At 49.3% G+C, this 17078-nt stretch overlaps 1 protein-coding gene across 1 annotated transcript in view; it reads left to right on the forward strand.

The window, feature by feature from the left end:
- The window catches only part of LOC307077870 (protein unc-13 homolog A-like), a 30386-nt gene that overhangs the window by 114 nt on the left and 13194 nt on the right, over positions 1–17078 (forward strand). The window contains exons 2-21 of the mRNA XM_079739359.1: positions 113–206; positions 1591–1637; positions 2109–2187; positions 4256–4330; positions 5192–5411; positions 6705–6932; positions 7686–7827; positions 8150–8319; positions 8741–8856; positions 9638–9801; positions 10212–10365; positions 10750–10818; positions 11932–12021; positions 12998–13132; positions 14177–14310; positions 14830–14915; positions 15029–15155; positions 15374–15470; positions 16448–16591; positions 16952–17053. Of these exons, the coding sequence (XP_079595485.1) occupies positions 126–206; positions 1591–1637; positions 2109–2187; positions 4256–4330; positions 5192–5411; positions 6705–6932; positions 7686–7827; positions 8150–8319; positions 8741–8856; positions 9638–9801; positions 10212–10365; positions 10750–10818; positions 11932–12021; positions 12998–13132; positions 14177–14310; positions 14830–14915; positions 15029–15155; positions 15374–15470; positions 16448–16591; positions 16952–17053 (2460 nt within the window). The 5' untranslated portion in view covers positions 113–125. The remainder of the gene's footprint in view (positions 1–112; positions 207–1590; positions 1638–2108; positions 2188–4255; positions 4331–5191; positions 5412–6704; positions 6933–7685; positions 7828–8149; positions 8320–8740; positions 8857–9637; positions 9802–10211; positions 10366–10749; positions 10819–11931; positions 12022–12997; positions 13133–14176; positions 14311–14829; positions 14916–15028; positions 15156–15373; positions 15471–16447; positions 16592–16951; positions 17054–17078) is intronic.

The raw sequence follows: 17078 nt of genomic DNA on the forward strand, positions 1-17078 counted from the left end.
GATGGGTGATTTGTCAGATCATGTTGTGGAAATATCAGCACATTCTAGATCGTTCAGGATCCAGGATCCAGGCGTCTAAAACCTCTGGATCAACACCTGTCCTCTCCAACAGCTTCCCGAAGAGGATGGAGATGGAGCCCGGCGGAGCCAGGGCCAAGGCCAACTGGCTCCGCCTCTGCAGTAGGGTACGGCTACAGCTGAAAGAGGTAGTGTGTGTGTGTGTGTGTGTGTGTGTGTGTGTCAACATGTGTGTGTGTCTGTATCTGTATGTGGTCTGTGTGTGTGTGTGTGTGTGTGTGTGTGTGTGTCAACATGTGTGTGTGTCTGTATCTGTATGTGGTCTGTGTGTGTGTGTGTGTGTGTGTGTGTCAACGTGTGTGTGTGTGTGTCTGTATGTGGTGTGTGTGTGTGTGTGTGTGTGTCCAAGTGTGTGTGTGTGTGTGTGTGTGTTTGTGTGTGTGTGTATCTGTGTGTGTGTGTGTGCTCATAGATCTTTCCACTAGTAGCTGTCCCTTCTCCAGTCTAAATGTCCTCTGTGGTGTTGGAGCTCAGTGACCAATCAGACCCCTGCATGCCCCTGGGTGTTCTCTCTCTCTAGCTTGTGTTGGTCAGTGTGCTACTCCTTCCTTTGACTCAAGTGGTTCCAGTACTGTGTGCGTTGATGTTGTTGCTTTGTTGCTTTATTTGTTCATGATTGGTTGTGTTTATCCCTTGTGTTGTCTGCCATTATATTACTTTTTCAGTCGTTTGCCATCCCTGTGTCGATTTGCATGTTGTCCGTTCTGATTGGGCTGGAGCAAGACTTCAGGTGGGTGTGGCTTAGACTGTTCATTACTTTTAGTAGCTCATAGGGTACGCATGTGTACGTGATAGTTACTTAGCAACAGTGGGCAGTGTGTAATTCTGTCATTTTACACTCAGGGCCGGCAATGGCATCTCTGTCTATTTTACTAGAATGAATTGTATTCATTTAGCAAAGTGCTTTACACTTCAAGGTAAACCCAAACCATTCAGCGATGACATCTTATTCACAAACACACAAAACCCCCCTAGAACCAAAGACCCCGTGACTCACGCACTCTCGTATTGTCGTGCCTCTTTGGAGGGCGAGAGAGGATGCAGAGCACAGAGCACGCGCCCCGTCTCTCACACGGCGCTGACGGAACGCCGAGAAGCCCCTCCCACAGTAACGAGCGTCATTTACGGCGCCGCTCTGACGGCCGTGATCAGTGCCCGCTCGTCTCCCTCATCATAGCACTCTGCCCCCCCCCCCCCCGGTCGCGTGTCCTCTGTGTCACCGGGGGGATCACTCGCCGTTGCCATGGCAGCCGCTTTTATAGACATCTCGTCTGTGAAATAAATATATAAAATATAGAGATGAGAGAAAAGTCTCACTCTCAATGTCAAGCGTTATAATGTGACTTAAGACTAGCTTAGGCCTGGCTTGACTTATGGGAAGCTAGTAGTTCTATAGAGGGCGGGGGGGGGTATTCAAAATACACTGTGTGCAATGCAATCCTGTTCTGTTGATGTTCTGATGGTCGATGGCGCTTGTGTGACACTCACTCGCCCCTTTGTGGACGTCCACAGGCTCGGGGGGAGAGTGTGGGCATCGCATCGCTGCTCCTCTCCGCGGGGTACGTAACTGAGGCTGGGGATGTTGATGGTGACGCTGTCGTTGTTGTTGTTGTCGTTGTTGTTGCCTACGTTGACGGTTGGGCTTCAGGTTGACGGCTAGCAAGAACAAACAGACAAAGTAGTGAATGGTTTGAGTGGTAAATAGATTCGGCTCTGACTGTATCCTGTATATTATACAAATAACTGATCCTGAGGAACTGCACCATTAATGAACTACTACTAGTAGTAACTATTTACATTACTGATCATCCTTATATTGATATTCTCGTATCGATCTTTCATTCTAAACAACTCATCCAAGAATATAAAATGTTTTTACATTATCTCGGAAAATCAAGCAGTGTGATAAAAGGAATCGTCTCATTAAAGGTAAAAACAAAGGAAAGTCGAAACCAAAGGCAGTTTTGGTCCACCTTTCAATAATATCCTCTAAATATGAAGAGTTGAACGGATTTGTGTTTGTGTTTCAGTGTGGGCGGAGCTCTGTACAGCATCGACAGCATGCCAGACCTCAGGAAGAGGAAAGCCATGCCTCTGGTCAGGGATCTGGTGAGTTTCATTACCATCGGGCCAGACCCGGCCTGCTGCGCGTCTCACGGCAGCTGTCTCTCCTCATCCTCTCCTCATCCTCATTCAGCCATGTCTGAATGAATCCCGGCGCTCCCTCTCGTCCTCTTCTACTCTCTGCACTCTCTCTCCATCTCTCTCTGCACTCGTCTCTGACCTTCTTATACCTGCTGCCAAGTGAGTCATGTAGCCCCCAGGTGTGCTGAGAAGTGTGTGTGTGTGGGGGGGGGGGGGGGGTTGGTGTAAGAGCCGTTGAGTTAGGAAGAGGGGTGCACGGACCCAGGGTCTTCCTCTGATCGACACTCCCCCCCCCCCCACACTCACACACACACACACACACACACACACAGACATGTACCAAGCACCAGCCATGCCACCTGTTGGTGAAACCCAGCTGGAAGTGACTAACATGTAGTCCCTCTAACAGCCTATAGGGCCCTCACAGAGGTTTGATGCAGAAAGAGCGTCTTACTCTGGGAAACAATGGGAATACTTTTTTGTAAAACAAAAATAATATTTGTTTTCCTTCATTTGTCTAGGATCACAGTGGGTAGTTCATCTCCTTAATATGTATTTTCAAAAGTCTGGTTCAATGTGTCGATAGATGGATGGATGGATGGGTGGATGGATGGATGGATGGATGGATGGATGGATGGATGGATGGATGGATGGATGGGTGGGTGGGTGGGTGGGTGGGTGGGTGGGTGGGTGGGTAGGTAGGTAGGTAGGTAGGTAGGTAGGTAGGTAGGTAGGTAGGTAGGTAGGTAGGTAGGTAGGTAGGTAGATAGATAGGTTGGTTCTCTGCTGGTTGCAAAAATCTCGTGCCATGACGGTGGCCTTAACGCATTACCTACGGTTTCCTTACGTGCAAACCAATGGGTGACGTCCCGAACGCTACGTCCATATTTCTGCATCTGTCATTGCAAAGCAGCAATGAATGCTTCCCAGGGTGAGGGGCAGGGATATTCGTGTGAAAAAAAAACAACCTCATAATCTGCATCCACTCTGATGGAGGGACGCCTCCTTCTTCCTTTGTTTTCCCCTGCAATCTCGTTCAGTGACTGACGTGCACCGGCGGATATAGACACTGGGACTGAGTCTCCCTTGGTGACAGGTACTCAGCTGTCACCCTCGATTCCTCCTGTGACCTTATCGATTTTTCCGCAGACAGACCTGTGACAAAACAGCCCTGTCTCAGCCAGCCGGTACTCATTCATAGCCAAGAACCTTCTGTCAGGTTCAATACATCGCACTGTCCCACACACAGTGGTGCCAGTCGCACACACTGACGCCAGCCACTCAGACACACACACACACACGCACACACACATACACACACGTGATGTCTCTGTCCACTCTCTATCTCCCTCCCTCTCTCTTGCTCTATTTCTCCCTAGAGCCTTACCTGTCAAAGGATTTTTACTACACACACTCACACACACACAAATAGAGACGTCCACACATACTCACTGTCGCATTCATAAATGGTCAGCTGTGCTTGTCCAGGTACGACATGAGGAGAAGGACTTACAGTCAGTTCATTCAGAGATGATTTAGAAGCCTGAGAGCCTTCTTATTGAGGCGGTTCACCTCCCTTTATGCTTCTGCATGCATTTCCTTAAATGATGAGTACACAATAACCCAACTGCACACAGTGTGGAATCACCAACTGTTTTCCAATCATAAATTCCCTAACCGTTGCACAACAGGCAGGTGATTGTGTTGAACTTTGAATATCTTTTCTGTCATTCCCCAAAAATCTCCTATTTTCATGCTCCAAATTTACACTAAATTCATCTTCTTCCTTTCCTCCTTTTCTGACGTTGCCGCCACAGGCTATGGTGAGTAACACCAACGGTATTATTTAGAAAGTAGTCATTTTATACTCTCTCTTGGCCATCTTCTGATGTGTCTGAGTACTTCTGGAGAACAAGTTTGTGGTAATGATAGCTCCAGTCCTAGAGGACCTCACTGTTTTGGATCAAAGCTCCTTTGAAAGCGATAGGCTTGTGTGCACAACAGGAAGTGATGCGTTCTCTTTTCCTCTCAGTCTCTGGTTCAGAACTCCAGGAAGGCGGGCATCACGTCTGCACTGACATCGAGCACCCTGCACAACGAAGAGCTGGTCAGTAGCCCGCCACAGTGACCCACTACGCACTCAACCAAACTCCATTTGTATTAAAAAACATACATATATATATAAACATATATGTATGTATACATATGTATCTAGCAATCTAGCAATCAGAAACAGCAATGGTTTCTGGAGGTTCACCAGCGATGGTGCTACCCAAACTCTTAGCGGAGCTGGCTGTGGCCTTGCGTGGCTGACAATGCCGTCGGTGTGTGAATTTACTTAACTAATATTTTGCATTACTCAGTCCCTCCAGAAAAATGCGGCGGTTTTCTGTGATTGTTACGGCCAAAAATCCTTGATTATGCGGCACGTTTTCTTAAAAAATGCGATGAAATGTGCGGCATATTTATGCAATGAAATTGCGGGAACTTGCGAAAAAAGGCGGGAACTTGCGAAAATGCAGCTTTTCGAAGACATTCACGTCGCGTAATTACGTCACTTCATAACGTTCCCATGGCAACAGGGGGAAATGGCTGCTGTTGTGTGAAGTAAACGCAACATTTTTCAAATTTCTGCTAAGATATATGTGACTTTTTTGCAACGAAATTGCGGGGATTATGAAATCATGCAAGCCCTGCATATTTTGCGCGGAAATCGGCAATTTATGCGGTGAAAGTGCGGCATATTTGAAAAAATGCGGCCCCCGCATGAATATGCAGACTTTGGCTGATTATGCGTTGAATTATGCGATCACATAATCGCGTTTTTCTGGAGGGACTGATTACTGGGTGAATGTTAGGCAATAATTGTGAAGCGCTTTAAGCGGCCACTGGTTAAAAAAAAGCGTTGCATAAATGCTGCCCGTTTACCATTGACCATATATCCCCGTCTGCTCTTCCACCTCGGCAGAAGAGCCACGTGTACAAGAAGACCCTGCAGGCCCTCATCTACCCCATCTCCTGCACCACGCCGCACAACTTCGAGGTGTGGACGGCCACCACGCCCACCTACTGCTACGAGTGCGAGGGGCTGCTGTGGGGCATCGCGCGCCAGGGCATGCGCTGCACCGAGTGCGGCGTCAAGTGCCACGAGAAGTGCCAGGACCTCCTCAACGCCGATTGCCTCCAAAGTACGACACCACGCGGCTCTCTAAGGGACACGTCGCCTCCTCTCCGGCCTCTGTCGGATAGAGGGAGGCTACATTTACATTCAGGGCGTTTAGCAGGACGCTTTTATCCAAAGCGACTTACAATATGTACATTTGTCAGAAGAAGCAGAAACAACAATGTATCGCTGTCGGAACAGTAAGGATGTACATAGAACCAAGTGCCAAGCACTAACAATCGGTAGGTTAACCCATTCCCCGTATGCGACAAAGATAGCTAGGATAAGATGCTACATGATGCTAAGTACTGTTTTTAAGTGCCAGGACGTCCAACATACAATTAGGGCAGGCATTAAGTGCCAGGACGTCCAACATACAATAAGTGCTTGAGAGGGTTGTGTGGGGGGGCATCTTGCAAAGCAAACAGTGGTTCTGAACCATCAGGCTGAGAGCAGAACCCACCGAACCCTCTTGAATGTCCTGCCTGCATGGACACATCCTTTACAGTTAATATATGCAGAATATATGAAGAATGTAGAATGGAAAGTAGAAGGGTTTTTGTGTGGCTGTTTGAAGGCTCCAGGCTGACAGCAGCTTTATTTAAAATCGCAATGACTCTGTATCTAGTCCATCTTTGCGCTCTCTCGCTGCCATTTGGCACGGCAGGTAATCCTCTGCCTACGTCTCCTTCTTTGTTTGGTCTGTATCTCTTAGAAGGATATTAAAAGCAGTTAGTCTTCCTAGACAGCCCCTCCTCCCTCTATGTAATCTATTTGACTCTGTATTTTCCCGGCAGGTTTATGAATTATTGACCTCTCCCGTGGCCTCTGCGCAGAATCATCACCAGTGCCGAGATAAATGTGGTTAGATTACGCTGACATTGTGATCAGCTATTGTCAGGGCTTGATTTGTTTTGTTTATAAGGCAAATTTGGAAGCCATACTCCATGGCAGTGCTTCTCAAATGGGGGTATGCCTACCCCTAGGAGTACTGTGAAGTACTGTAGGGGGTACCAAAAAATTTATAAAAAATAAGGATAGCACGGCCATTTTTTTCATTAAATTCTCAGTATTTGCATCCTTTTAATCTTCATTTTTACACCGCCAAATAGAATGCACATGCATTTTTAAGGTTAATTTTATTTGTTCTTCTCCCAAAAAACTGTTGTACCGGTGATGGGGGTACTCAGCTAAAATGGCATCTTAGATGGGGTACACTAGTAGAACCGCTTTGAGAACCACGGCTGTACGGCACCCGATGTACTGATGTGCGAAGTGCTGGCGTAAACGCGGAGATGTTCCTCCTCCACACCACCAGGGGCGGCGGAGAAGAGCTCCAAGCATGGTGCGGAGGACCGCACGCAGAACATCATCATGGTTCTGAAGGACCGCATGAAGATCCGCGAGAGGAACAAGCCAGAGATCTTCGAGCTCATCCAGGAGGTGTTTGCCGTCATCAAGGCGACCCACGTCACGCACATGAAGCAGATCAAGCAGAGCGTGCTGGACGGCACGTCAAAGTGGTCGGCCAAGATCAGCATCACGGGTGAGCCATATATATGTTCATGTGTTCATCGGGGAGGCTCATGTTTTTATTGGTGAGGCTCATGTGTTCATTGGTGAGGATCGTGTTCATTGTTGTGGTTCGTGTGTTCATTGGTGAGGTTCATGTGTCCATTGGTGAGGTTCATGTGTTCATTGGTGAGGTTCATGTGTTCATTGGTGAGGCTCATGTGTTCATTGGTGAGGTTCATGTGTTCATTGGTGTGGTTCATGTGTTCATTGGTGAGGTTCATGTGTTCATTGTGAGGTTCATGTGTTCATTAGTGAGGCTCATGTGTTCATTGGTGAGGATCATGTTCATTGATGAGGTTTATGTGTTCTTTGGTGAGGCTCATGTGTTCATTGGTGAGGCTCATGTGTTCATTGGTTCATTGGGGAGGTTCATGTGTTCATTGGTGAGGCTCATGTGTTCATTGGTTCATTGGTGAGGCTCATTGGTTCATTGGTGAGGCTCATGTGTTCATTGGTGAGGCTCATGTGTTCATCGGTGAGGTTCATGTGTTCATTGTGGCAGGTTACCATCAGTAACTAAATGAAAGTTGGTGATGCTCATGTTTTAACCATGTCTCTAAACCGGGGATTAGGATGCCTCGGGAAATCCAGGAGGCAAATTCAACGAACGTCTTCAAGCACCATTTAAAAACCTCTCTTCAATTGAGTTTTTAATCAGCATCTTAATAGAGACTAATTAATAGCTTAAGTTTCTTCTTCTGTGCGTGTGTCTCGTCCGGGTTAGTTTTGTGTGCCCAGGGCCTCCAGGCGAAGGACAAGACCGGCTCCAGCGACCCCTACGTCACCGTCCAGGTGGGCAAGACCAAGAAGAGGACGAAGACCATCTACGGGAACCTCAACCCCGTCTGGGAGGAGAACTTCAACTTGTGAGTCCAAACGCAATCAAATTGAGAAAGGTTTCTCTGTGTTGTGAGGCTAAGGTGTGTGTAGTTTTATGTCAGGAACGTGTTGCTGGACTGATAAAGTGTGAGTTGGCCTATGTTAAGACTGATTTGTAGCTGTTTGTAGCTCTCTGTTAGCCCCTTGATGCTGGACAGACACGGTGGGTGTGTAGGTTGTTGTGTTAGGTAGTGATGCTGGACTGATACGGCTGGTGTGTCGGATAATGTTAGGGAGTGATGCTGGACTGATGCAGTGTGTGTAGAATGGGACGCCGGACTGATTCGGCGTGTGATTGGGCTTTTGCAGCGAGTGCCACAACTCCTCAGACCGCATCAAGGTGCGCGTTTGGGACGAGGACGACGACATCAAGTCTCGCGTGAAGCAGAAGTTCAAGCGAGAGTCGGACGACTTCCTGGGCCAGACCATCATCGAGGTCCGCACGCTAAGCGGGGAGATGGACGTCTGGTACAACCTAGGTGGGTGTGGTCCCGTTAGATCCGGGTTACGTTGGCACTCACACACACACTTGGGATTCTCTTTGTGCTGGGAACATCCAAACAACTAGATACTGTTCTTTCATTCCTGAAATGGATGGAAGGACGATGGATAAATGGATGGATGGATGGATGAATGAATAGATGAATGGATGAATGGATAGATAAATAGATGAATGGATAGATGACGGATGGACAGATGGATTCAGGAATGGGTTTACGAATGGATGATGAATGGATGGCTGGATGATAGATGGATGGGTGGACGGATATGAACCGATATCAGAACACACAGTAGCTTCCTGCCAACGCTCATCTACCTGACACCATTACTGCAATGTTTGGACGGCTTAGCCAGAAATGAAAGGCTCGGTGCTCTGACGCTTCTCTGCGCTCTTCCCAGACAAGCGTACGGATAAGTCTGCGGTGTCGGGCGCCATACGGATGCACATCAACGTGGAGATCAAAGGAGAGGAGACCGTCGCTCCATATCACGTTCAATACACCTGCCTGCACGAAGTATGCTCATTCACTCTCCATTTGTCCCTCATTCTCCCTCTATCTCACTCTCTCCCTCGCTTTGAAAAATTTCACATCAAACAAGTCCGTCCCCTTGACTGTTTTATAACAGAGTGCTTCTAGAGAGGAAGCGGGTTGTTGACTTTTGTGAGAACGACAACTCCCAGGGCAAAGCCCTTAGACAATTTAAAGTTTTTATAAAGGACAGATAAGCTAACACAGCTCAGAAAATATTCAGTTCTTGGTCCGTTGATAACTACTCTCCTGGTGCTGTTGCAGTGTGGTCTGTTTTTGGTATCCCCCACCAGTATGCGATCCAAGGGGCTCATATACAGATACATCGCATTGGATGTGAACACAATGAATAGTCTGCAGGACATTAATCTCTCAGTCCTACAAAACTCTCTTCTCATCCGTGGCCTACTGGTTAAGGAGTTGGACCAGTAACCGGAGGGTGGCCGGTTTGAATCCCGACCGGTAGGCAAAAATGTGGAGGTGGTAGTAGTAGTTGTGCAGCACTCTCCTACGTCCTCATCCACGGATGAGGTGCGCTTGAGCAAGGCACCTGAAACCCCCACATGCTCCCCGGGCGCGGCACTGCGGCTGCCCACTGCTCCGTGTGTGCCGTGTGTGCCCCCATGTGTGTGGACCTCTGAAGAGGTCACTCCTCTGTGTGTGTGTGTGTGTGTGTGTTCACCGGCTCCTGGATGGGTCAAAAGCAATGAAAGAATTGCCCCCCCAAAAAAGAGACAATAAAGGATAACTCTCTTGTGTCTCCCAGAACCTGTTCCACTACGTGACGGACATCCAGAACACCGGAGTGGTGAAGATCCCCGACGCCAAAGGGGACGACGCCTGGAAGGTGTACTTTGAGGAGACGCCCCAGGAGATAGTGGACGAGTTCGCCATGCGCTACGGAGTGGAGTCCATCTACCAGGCCATGACGTGAGTCACCACCCATCGACCCTCGGAAACTCTGTTGAAATGTGACGTCGCTCACGTCTAGAGGTTCGACCTTATCAGGAACAGCATTGGTAAATTAACAAATTATCAAATTACGCCGCTGTCACATTGAGCCACTCTTGATTTACTGCTTTCCTTAAAGGTGACATGTTATACCCCCAGGTGTGAGTGTGATTAGGCGTTAGATCTATCCAGCAATCATCTATGTGGACACACCCCTTTGTGATGTCAGAAGAGGCCGATTTTCAAAACGGCTTGTAACGGCTAATCACACTCACACCTGGTCCTATAATACGTCACCTTTAAAAAAGTGCAGGTGTAAATGTTCATTGATTGAAGGATGATGTTTGAGTGCATCTGTCTGAGGTTAACTGTGGACCGTCTGTCTGCAGCCACTTCGCCTGCCTGTCCTCTAAGTACATGTGTCCGGGCGTACCAGCGGTCATGAGCACCCTGCTGGCCAACATCAACGCCTACTACGCCCACACCACCCAGGCCACCAACAACGTCTCCGCCTCAGACCGCTTCGCTGCCTCCAACTTCGGGGTGAGACACCCTAAAATACAGAGAATGATCTGACGCAGCGTCAGCGGACTCTCTCTAATCAGCCCTGTGGCCTTCTTAGCTGTTATATAGTTGCATTCTGGCACCATATGGTTATATTATCTAGTGTAGGATAGTATTGACTTACTGGCCAGCTAATTTGCTAATTGTTGGCAAAGACACCTCATCCCAACTGCTCCTGACGAGCTGGCTGTCGCCTTGTGTGGTTGACACCGCCGTCGGTGTGTGAACGTGTGCACGAATGGGTGAATGTGAGGCAATATGGTAAAGCGCTTCGGGTGGCCAATGGTTAGAAAAACGCTGTATAAATGCAGTCCATTGGTTACCTTCTGATGTCTCTAACCGTGTTTGTTGCTCCTTTTACAGAAAGAGAGATTTGTCAAACTCTTGGACCAGCTCCATAACTCTCTGAGGATTGACCTTTCCATGTACCGGGTAACTCTCTTTTTCTTTTACTTTGTGTGGGCCTATAGCTCAACTATAAGCTCAATTTGTGAGTTAACATTACATGAGTGAAGGTATTTCTTTAGATTACAAAATAAATAACAATTTCTTTTTAATTACATTTTTATACAAAGGACAGTTTCATATTGTTTTAGATGTAAGAAAACCCTGAACACTGAATGAATATTTCAAATTGTTTGCTGTGGCCGTTCTATTCATATTCCTTAATAGCATTAGAAATACAATCCTTTAATGAAGGTCCAAAAGGCCTTCCATTATCCATTATCCATTACCCACAGTGCATGAAGACTTTATGAATTAGCTCTGCTACAACTCCAGGTCCCAGTGCAGTGATTCCACGCTTTGCGCGTGCGCATCGTGTCAGGCGAGCCACTTGTAAGCCTTTAGTCTCCCTGGTCTCTGTTCGTTTCAGGGGCCCCTGTGGGCTCCTAATGACTCAGCAGGCAATCAGGTGGAAGCACTCTCCCCCTGCTTCAGTATAACACCGTGGTCTAGACCAGCCCTGTAACACGGCTTCTCTCTGGGGCTTTGACTCTAACAGTTTGCCAGGAAAACTGTTAGTGTGTCCCTTTTGCACTTTGCCATCTCCAATGAGTCCCTGAGATACTCAGTGCGAAGTAAGTCAACCCTTGGTGTTTATTACACCCCGGCCCCCACCACGACCACACAGTGGGGAGTTCAGACGCACGTGATGCAGACGTCTCACCCTCTGCTCGTCCTCTGAGGTCCGGTTGGTCTGTCTGTCCCTGCACCGTTCTCTTGGTGCGGCGCAGCCGAGCAGGCAGATGTGCAAACGAGGATCACACCTCCTCAGACACATCCGCCGACACGGGCGGGCACGGCACTCCCAATCCCAAGGAGGCCCGGGGGTGTGGGGCGAGAGAAACCGCAAGGATCCCGCCTGCACACACACACACACACACACACACACACACAAATACACAAACACACACACACACACACACACACACACACACACAGACGTGCACACCGTCACGGCTTCAAGGGGCACGTGCACACACGTGCATCCTCACGCACACAGGCCTCGCTATTGGTTTACACTCTGCGCTTCTCTGGCCGCAGAACAACTTCCCCGCCAGCAGTCCTGAGAGGCTGCAGGACCTCAAGTCCACGGTGGACCTGCTCACCAGCATCACCTTCTTCAGGATGAAGGTACGAGCCCTGTCCCCCTCCCCCTCCCTCTCCCCTCCCTCTCCCTCTCCCTCCCTCCCCCTCCCCCTCCCTCTCCCCCTCCCTCTCCCTCTCCCTCTCCCCCTCCCCCTCCCTCTCCCCCTCCCTCTCCCCCTCCCCCTCCCTCTCCCCCTCCCTCCCCCTCCCTCTCCCCCTCCACCTCCCCCTCCCTCTCCCTCCCCCCCTCCCTCTCCCTCCCCCTCCCTCTCCCCTCCCCCTCCCTCTCCCCCTCCCCCTCCCTCTCCCCCTCTCCCTGTCCCTCTCCCCCCCTCCCTCTCCCCCCCCTCCCTCTCCCCCTCTCCCTCTCCCTCCCCCTCTCCCCCTCCCTCTCCTCTCCCCCCCTCCCCCTCCCTCTCCCCCTCTCCCTGTCCCTCTCCCCCTCCCTCTCCCTCTCCCCCCCTCCCCCTCTCCCTCTCCCCCTCTCCCTGTCCCTCTCCCCCTCCCTCTCCCTCTCCCTCTCCCCCCCTCCCTCTCCCCCCCCTCCCTCTCCCCCTCACTCTCCCCCTCCCTCTCGCATCGGGTTCTCCCGATTCCCGTCAAGGTTCCGTGGTTTTCGACTAGCAGTTGTCGGAGGCGGATTTGAACACGTGTTTAGGACACGAGTCCTGAGCAAAGGTCAGGCCAGCAGGATTCAGAAGGCAGAAGGTATTTCAACGCTGCGGGATGATCCTCTGGATTTGGTCATGATTCGTGTTTGGCAATGCATTTTGATGATGCTGATGACTGAAATCAGCAGTTGCTTTGAACGTGTGGATCAAAAAGTACCTTCAAACCTACTAACTACTAAACCTAGCTTTGTCCTTGCCTGGTGACTGAGTTTAGCACGTATTTTCTTTTTGCATAACTAAAATTTCCCGAAATGATTGACCGGTTATCTACATGGCTTTCGCTATAGGCCATAGAGCATGAGTCCCCCTGAAGATTCCTGATCCTGACTCCTGCTGTCGTCTGTGATCAGGTCCAGGAGCTCCAGTCGCCGCCCAGGGCCAGTCAGGTGGTGAAGGACTGTGTCAAAGCGTGTCTCAACTCCACCTACGAGTACATCTTCAACAACTGTCACGAACTTTACAGCAGAGAGTACCAGACAGACCCGGTGAGAAACGTTGGGGAACTGTGTGTGTGTGTGTGTGTGTGTGTGTGCGTGTGTGTGTGTGTGTATTTGTCTGGGTCTGAGTCTCAGAGTTTCTTTATATAATGTCCTCACTCCACTGTCTGCACAAAAACCCCAGCGGGGGATGTTGGTTTGATCTCTTCTGCCTCTCATTAAAATATCAGTTCCATTCATGCTTGCCTCCATGCATCCCACAGTAAACACAGCCGCCTGATGTACATGCTCTAGTCAGAATCCCCTCCTTCAGTTTCAACCCCTGCAGTCCCAATGTCCCTGTTTGCCCCTGCTTCAAGTACTCCACCTGGCAGACACCACTCTGTCTGCAGAGAACAACTTGAACGAGGCTCTGTAAAGAATATGTCAAGGTGCTTTTACCCTGGCTCAACCCACTCCCACACCGGTGGGCCAGTGTGCCATAAAACCTATTTTTGGTTCTTGGCCGTTGTCGGATTAAGTTTATTTTTGTGTTATCGTCGTTCCCTGTTCCGCGTCAACCTCAGCCAATGTTCTGCAGTTGGCCGTGAATTGGCAACTAAGTTAGGATGGTCAATATATTATCCTCAGAATATCTCCATAAATGTCTGCTAAATGTCTCCTAAATTCAGACGGTTTTCTTTTAGCACATTTAGTAGTGTATTAATGGTGTCTAATGTTTCCTGGAATTAAAGCTGTTAAAATGTGCTAAAAAAAAACCTTCTGAATTTAGCAGACATTTGTGGAGATATTTCGAGGATCATGCATGGACTATCCTAACTTAGTGTCTTCAATTGTGTCTGATGCTTCCTGGAATTAAAGCTGCAAAATGTGCTTCTTCATTCGTTCTCACATGATGCTCCTTTGAGTCTGGTTCTCCGGTGGAACACTTGTTCTTAGGACGGTGTGAGTCCTGATGAGACCATTGGAGTCATACCAACCACCAAGGGTTTCACTCCGTTAGGCCCAGTGTACAAATGCTACCAGGGAGACGGTTGTCACGGCGATGGTTTCCATGGACCCTGATGTTCTTTGCCCTCCCCCCCCCCCCAGGCCAAGCAGGGGGTGGTCCCCCCCGAGGAGCAAGGGCCCAGCATCAAGAACCTGGACTTCTGGTCCAAACTCATCACCCTGATCGTGTCCATCATCGAGGAGGACAAGAACTCCTACACTCCTTGTCTCAACCAGTATGTTCATTGAGCCTTCTCTATCGGCTCACGCTTTATCTGTCTGCTAGAGACACTGTCTATGTGATTAAAAATAAATAAAAGTGCTTGTTTATGTAGTAGCTTATCCTAGCTATCTTTGTTGCGTACTGGGAATGGGTTAACCTAGTGATTGTTAGTGCTTGGCACTTGTTTCTATGAACATCCTTACTGTACTGACAGTGATATATTGTTGTTTCTCTTTCTTCGGACAAATGTACTTACTGTAAGTCTCTTTGGATAAAAGCGTCTGCTAAATGCCCCAATTGTAAATGTTAATGTAAATTATCAATATGCTGTGCAAAATATGCTGTATCTGACGCAAACCTTGGCTGACGATGGCTCCCATTTGAACAGGTCTGTTTTCACCTTGTGAAACTCTGTAGGATTCTTATCTCCACTTACCCTTTAAAACGACTCTCAAAGGTTCCGCCTAGGCAGGAGAGCAGTCCTATCGACTCCCTTCTGTAACAGCGTCCGGTGTGTCTCTTCCATGTGAAGGTTTCCTCAGGAGCTCAACGTTGGGAAGATTAGCGCCGAGGTGATGTGGAACCTGTTCGCTCAGGACATGAAGTACGCCATGGAGGGTGAGGGCCAGTTCAATCGCTACGGAGCCTCGCTCCCTCGCATCCCTCGCATATCCCCCAGGACCCGGAGAGAATCAGCGGTGACGTGTGTCCCTTTGTCTGCCTCCCCTCAGAGCACGAGAAGAACCGGCTGTGTAAGAGCGCCGATTACATGAACCTGCACTTTAAAGTAAAGTGGCTGTACAACGAGTACTGCAAGGACCTGCCGTTCTTCAAGAGCAGGGTGCCCGAGTACCCTGCGTGAGTACACCCAACACACACACACGCACGCACGCTCACACGCACGCACGCACCCACGCTCACACGCACACAAACATACACACACAGACACAGTCACACACCAACGCATGCACACACACCAACACACACACACACACACACCAACACACACATAGACTCGCACGCACACACGCAGACTGATCAAACATATCTAATTTTATTCCTGACCCCCCCCGTAGATGGTTCGAGCCATTTGTCATCCAGTGGTTGGATGAGAATGAAGAGGTGTCTCGAGACTTCCTCCACGGAGCTCTGGAGAGAGACAAAAAGGACGGGGTAAAACATGTTTCATTCCTACTCCCTTATGGTCTGCTCGTCTGTTCTGCTCCTCTCTGTTCCGACCCCACTGTTTTCCCGCCTTTGAGGGTTTGTCTCCTCCTTCTCCTCTCCCTTTACCGGGTACATCCTCACTGTTATTCCTAAACGTCTCCTTAGCAATTAGCTCACAAGGCTGGTTCTGTCGAGGCATCTTCACCGATTAACCAGGTGCAGTAAAAGTGTGAGGAGTAACGTGGGCGAGGGATACTTTTAAAGTTCTGGTGCCCAGGTTGGGAACATACTCCTGGAGAGAGACAACATGACGACAGCAGGGTTTGGGGAATTAATGGCCTTCTCTCAGACAGGTGTCTTCAATGTTCAGACACCCTGGAGGAGCATGTACCGGCTCAACTGCAGCCAATTAGAGCGGAGGCAGCCCGCCGCCAGCCAATCAGCAGACAATATACCGGGGACTCAAGCTGCCTCTTGTCAGGCTGGCAGACGGCATGTCTGTCTGCCTGTCTGTCTGTCTGTCAGTCAGTCTGTCAGCTTGTTAGGATCTACTGGATTAGTTTAAGTTCAGCAGTGATACGGAACCATACTGACATCTAATAAAAAACATAATATGAACTGATTAAAAAAATCGGATACAATATCATATAAATTCTACATTTTTTGAAAGTTTAAATTTGATGTAAATTATATTTGCATTTCTGTTGCGTAACCTCGGCACCACCGAAGGGTGCCGGTCACAGGGCTAGATGATGAACACATGAAAAAGGAAATCGTCGGCCATGATCACAATCATTGGCTTTCAGCTCCCCCCCCCCCCACATTATGTCCATATATCTCCTGTCCGAGATGCCTGGGGTGTTTACTGAGCAGCTGTTTTGTGCAACCCTGTTTTGTGCGTTTCTGAGCTTGTGTTGTGTGCGACGCTGAGCGGTGTTTTGTGCGTTCCTGAGCGGTGTTCTGCGCCCCCCTTTGCGCTGCAGTTCCAGGTGACGTCGGAGCACGCACTGTTCTCCTGCTCCGTGGTGGACGTGTTCTCCCAGCTCAACCAGAGCTTCGAGATCATCCGCAAGCTGGAGTGCCCCGACCCGCAGATCGTGGGACACTACATGAAGAGGTTCGCCAAGGTAGGCAGAACCTTCTGGATCACCAGCTTCACGGGTGGTGACGCAATGGTGTGAGTGAGTGAGTGAGTGAAGGGTTACTTTACTCAGAAGAAGATGAGTTTGTTTTTTTGTTTATTAAATGGGTCCTCTCTCTCTGTCTCCCTCTCTCTCTCACTCTCTCTTTCTTTCTCTCTCTTTCTCTTACTCTCTCTTTCTCTTTCTTTCTCTCTCTCTCTCCCTCTCTTTCTCTCTCTGTCTCTCTCTCTCTCCCCCCCCCTCTCTCTCTCTCTCTCTCTCCCCTCCCTCTCTCTATCTCTCTCTCTCTCTCTGTCTCTCTCTCTCTCTCTCTCTCCCCCCCCCTCTCTCTCTCTCCCTCTGCAGACCATCAGCAACGTCCTCCTGTCCTACGCTGACATCATCTCCAAGTGCTTCGCCAACTACGTCAACATGGAGAAAGTGGTGAGTGGCGGCGGTGCCGGCCGCTACGCCCGCCCCGGTGGTGGTTCTG

This window comes from Pollachius pollachius (assembly GCF_949987615.1).
Source record: "Pollachius pollachius genome assembly, chromosome: 7".
Taxonomy (NCBI): Eukaryota; Metazoa; Chordata; class Actinopteri; order Gadiformes; family Gadidae; genus Pollachius; species Pollachius pollachius.